The 4,492-nt window shown below is 57.3% G+C and overlaps 1 protein-coding gene across 1 annotated transcript in view; it reads right to left on the reverse strand.

The window, feature by feature from the left end:
- OBSL1 (obscurin-like 1) overlaps window positions 1-4,492 on the reverse strand; it is a 21,127-nt gene that overhangs the window by 3,047 nt on the left and 13,588 nt on the right. The window contains 5 exon segments of the mRNA XM_014531007.1: window positions 797-961; window positions 1,795-2,061; window positions 3,072-3,344; window positions 3,510-3,779; window positions 4,401-4,491. Coding sequence (XP_014386493.1) covers window positions 797-961; window positions 1,795-2,061; window positions 3,072-3,344; window positions 3,510-3,779; window positions 4,401-4,491 — 1,066 coding nt within the window.

A 4,492-nucleotide genomic window follows, 5' to 3' on the forward strand; every position in this document is an offset into this window, starting at 1 on the left:
GATGAGCGGGCGCCCGTCCTAGGGATGGGGGTGGCAGAGGGTCCGGATGAACTCAGCTGGGCACCGGCGACCGCGGCCCTGGGAGGCGGTGGCGCCCTCTGTTGATGCCAAGCAGTTTGGAGGCGTGTTTATGTTAGTCTGCGTCCCCCAGTCTGGGGTGGAGCCGTCCTGCGCTTGCGAGCCGCGCTAGGAGCCTCATTGGGAAGGTGTCACCCTTTAGGGGACATTAAGGTCGAGAAGGGGCTCCACAGGCGTGGGAAGCCCAGAGTCATGTACCAACCACATTGGCCATGAGCATGGATTCTGGAATTAGACAAACCTGGATTCAAATACAGTGGGGCCTTGACTTACGAGTGTCCCGACTAACGAGATACGAGCCGTCTCTCGGCCGATTTTTTGCTTTGAGTTGTGAGCTAAAATTCGGGTTACGAGCCAGCTTCAGATACCCCACCGCTAGTTGGCGCAGCGAACGTCACAGTGAACGCCACAACATCAGCCCAGCATCACGTGTCTCACTCTTTCACTGTTGATTTGACAGGCGAGTAATTTGAGTTACGAGCTCTGTCACGGAACGAATTAAACTCATAAGTCAAGGCCCCACTGTATGGGCTCGGCCCCTTTTGTCTTCCCCTGGGGGCCGGGCCTGGGCAATCCTTTACCCCACAGAGCCCCATTCTCCTTGGAGATAACATGGAGATAACAAGACCTACCTGAAAGAGTTGTAAAGATTAAAGGATTAAGTGTACAGCACATCTGAGCACAGTGGCAGGCACATCCACTCAGTATTAGTTTGGGCCATTATTACTATTGTGGTGCCAGGGTGGGCTGGGCTGGGGCTGGGCTCTGACCTTCTCCCAGGTAACATCAGCCAAGGCCTGGGAAAGCTCGCACTCGAATGTAGCTGTGTCGCCCTCGGTCACCTCGAGGTCCTGTGGCACCTGCACAAAGGTCACTGGGGCCTCTGGGATGGGAAGAGGAGGACAGTGCAGAGGGGACAGGGGTGAGGGCCGGCTGAGGGCCTGGCTCCCAGGGACATGGAGAACACACAGGGCACAAGGTGTTAGTGGTGAACACATTAGGCAAGGTGAGCAGGGGAGGTCACCAGTGGGATGTGTTAGGACAAGTGGACAATGCTGGTCGGTGGAGGACACAGTGGAGTTACAGGGGTTAATGGGGCAGGAGTAGCCAGCTGGTGGTCACACTTTAAGGTGGTCAGTGTGGGTCATGCTGGTGCTAGAGGGACTGGGGGGAACTAGAGCAGAGATGCCAGTGGAGTCACCCACAGACAGGCATGGTCTGTGATGAACAGGAGCCACTGGACAATGGGGGGTACAATGTATTCAGAGTAGCAATGGGGGGATACACTGTGCTAGAAGCAAACATGGGGGACACAGACAGAGGGTCACTGGGATTTGAGTGGTCAGAAGGGCACACTCAGGTAGGCAGACGGGCACAGCAGGCAGGTGTGGTCAGTGGGGTCACACTCAGTGTGGTGAGTGGGGCCATGGTCAGCATGGGCAGACAATAGGGACCAGACTGGCTGGCACAGCCTGCTCATAGTGGCTCATAGTGGCCCAGTCAGTGGTAAGCAGGGACTGGAGGGCCAGTGGAGCCACACTCAGGTAGGGCAGTCGCTGGGGCCACACAGGGCCAAAAGGTGGGGAGAGCCACACTCTGGCAGAGAGGTCAGTGAGGGGCACACTGGGCCATGGTCAGTGGGGGCCACACAGGTAGTGGGATCAGTAGGGTCACACCCAGGCTGGTCAGCAGGCAGCAGTGTCCCGGAGGCCGCACCTCTCACAGTGAGTCTGGCTGCACAGCGCAGGGAGTCCGCTGTGAAGGAGATGCAGCCTGAGTCGGCCAGGCCCAAGCCGCTGAGTGCCAGGTGGTAAGTGCAGCCCTCTGTGTGAATGTGGCACTGGGGTCCCGGGCGCAGCCGGACTCCACCCCGGGCCCATTCCCCCATCACACCCTCCTGGGACAGCTCCAGCTGGAAGGTGGCGCTGCCCCCCTCGATGATGGTCACGTCCTCCAGAGGCCGCAACACCCTTAGCTGCCTTGCTGGTGGGGGGAGATGGGGAGAGAAGGAGGATGAGGGCTTCAGCTCTGGGCATGGGTTTTGGGGGTCTCACACACCCTTTGGTCCTACCTGCACCACCCCTAACACCTAACCTATGAAGGGCCTATCAAATGAAGCTCAGAACCAGGATGCAGGAAGAAGGGAGCACAGCCCACCAGACTTAGGGGGAGAGAGGAGCTTACTGGGGTTAGGAGAAGGGGGTGAGGTGTGGTTAGAAGGCTGAGGAGTTTCGGTGAGGGGTGCTGTGACCCTCACTCAGAGGAAGCACAGAATTCTGAGTCAGACATACCAAGATTGGACCCTAGCTCTGCCGTGTAGTTGTGTACTGTGTGACCTTTGACAAACTGCTTGACCTCTCTGGGCCTTAGTTTCTCCAATTATACAAGGGGAATAGCATTGAGATATGGATTTATTGTGATTAAATGAATGAAATAAATTATAAAAGAATATGTATCACCAACAAGAACCATTTACCAAGGTTTTTGTGGGCATTTTTCATGTTATCTCATTGAATATCCCCAAAGACTCTTGAAGTAGGAATCAGCCTCATTTTTAAGACTTGGCTCAGAGTGAGTAAGTACTTTGCATGAAGTCACACAATTCATAGAGGGCTCCAGCTTGGGGGATGGGGGTGCTATTTGCCGGCCACCCCTGCTTTTGAAATGGACCCGCGTATCCTGGGGTCTGTGACTAAAGGATAAACACCGCTAGTCTTTCTGGAGGATAATATTTATGTTTATAGCAAAGCCAACTTGGACGTGTGAAATGGAACGCAAAATCCACAGGGACTTCTAAGGTAAATAGAAGACTTTAGAAAAAGAAAAGTTTTGCTTCCAGCAGGCCCCTTCAGGTCACAGTCCTGGAGGTCAGCCAGGGCTGACTGGCCTCAGAAGCCGGGGGCACTTTGGTGGGGGCCTGAGGGGCCCTGGGCCAGCCAGGAAAGGCTGTGCCATAGGGCGGGCAATTCGTTAGGAGAGGACAGGGCACTCACGCCTTACGCTGAGCCTGGCCAGGGTGCGATCGTGGTGGCTCTCGCAGCCGTAGGTGCCTTGGTCAGCCAGTACAACACCGTGGATGAAGAGGCGGTAGATGTGGCCATCCTGGGCCACAGACAGGCGAGAGTCGTGGGGTAGGGGCTCCCCACCTCGAACCCAGCGCACGGCCCCTGCTGCACCCACTCGGCCCGTCTCCACTTCCAGGCACACGTCCTGGCCTTCCTCCACCCGCATGTCCTGCAGCCGCCGAAGGAACAGCAGCTCGGTTTCTGGGGAGGCAGGGGGAGGGGGCCATGGAGCCTGGGTGTGCCTGGAGGCGGACCCCCTGTTCCATCTCACTGGTTTGTCCCTGGGCACAAGGGCAAGGCTGCTAGGGTGGGGCAAGGAGGATAGGTAGAGGGAATAAGACCACTGCGTCCCCACCGGGACCAAACCTCGAATGTGGAGCCGGGCACTTGTTGCTGTGCCCCCTGCTTGGGCAGTCACCGTCCCTGCATCCTTCAGCTGGCACCCTCGCACGGTCAGGGTGCGGGTTGACCCGCTCTGGGCCATCTCTAGCCCAGGTCCTGGAGTGACAATGGCCCCATTGCGCAGCCAGGTGACATCGGCGTCTGGAGGGGAGACTTCACACCGGAACGTGGCGTCGTCACCCTCATGGACAGTGAGTGGTGTCAGCTCTGAGACCAGCTTCACCGGTGGCGGTTCTGGTGGGGGTGGTCAGGCAGTGAGGCGGGCTGGGTCTCTCTCTCTCCCCTTTCTCATCCCCTCCAGAGGGTAGAGGCGTCACCCTCAGTTATTTAAGAGACCTTTCCTGAGACCTACTGTGTGTCAGCCACAGGGATGTCCCAAAGGACTAGATAGATGCCTCTCTTGGCCAACTCCTCTCCATCCTGGCCTGGTACCCCACCTCTCTGGCTCCGTAATAACAATAATTCACCTACCATGGACCCTATTTATTTCATTTAACTGTCACAATAGCCCTATAATACAGCCCCCCCCTCCCGCCCCCACACACACACTTCAGAGCTGGGACTCAGAGAAGTTATGCCACTTGCCAGTGTCACTCAACTACTGGGAAGCAGAATCCACACTGGAACCTGGGTGGGTCACTCCAGAGCCCCTGCTTTTAACCACTAGGCCTCCTCCTATTTGAGAGTTTCTAGACAAGGGAGCTCTGAGCCCCTATCCAAGGAACAGTTGTGCATGAATTGGTGGGAGCCAGAGGCAGTGAGGTGCGGGGGTGGGTGGGTGAGGGGATCCCAGCATGGTGAGGGGTGTGGACCCTGGGGGGACCGGGGCCCAAAGGGTGTGAGGGGTGCAGTTACCTTCCACACTGACCAGGAAGATGCGGCTGTCCTGGGGTGCGTCGCACAGGTACTCCCCAGCGTCTCTGCTCTGTGTGCCCCGCACCCGCAGC

Source organism: Myotis brandtii, unplaced genomic scaffold, assembly GCF_000412655.1.
Source record: "Myotis brandtii unplaced genomic scaffold, ASM41265v1 scaffold79, whole genome shotgun sequence".
Taxonomy (NCBI): Eukaryota; Metazoa; Chordata; class Mammalia; order Chiroptera; family Vespertilionidae; genus Myotis; species Myotis brandtii.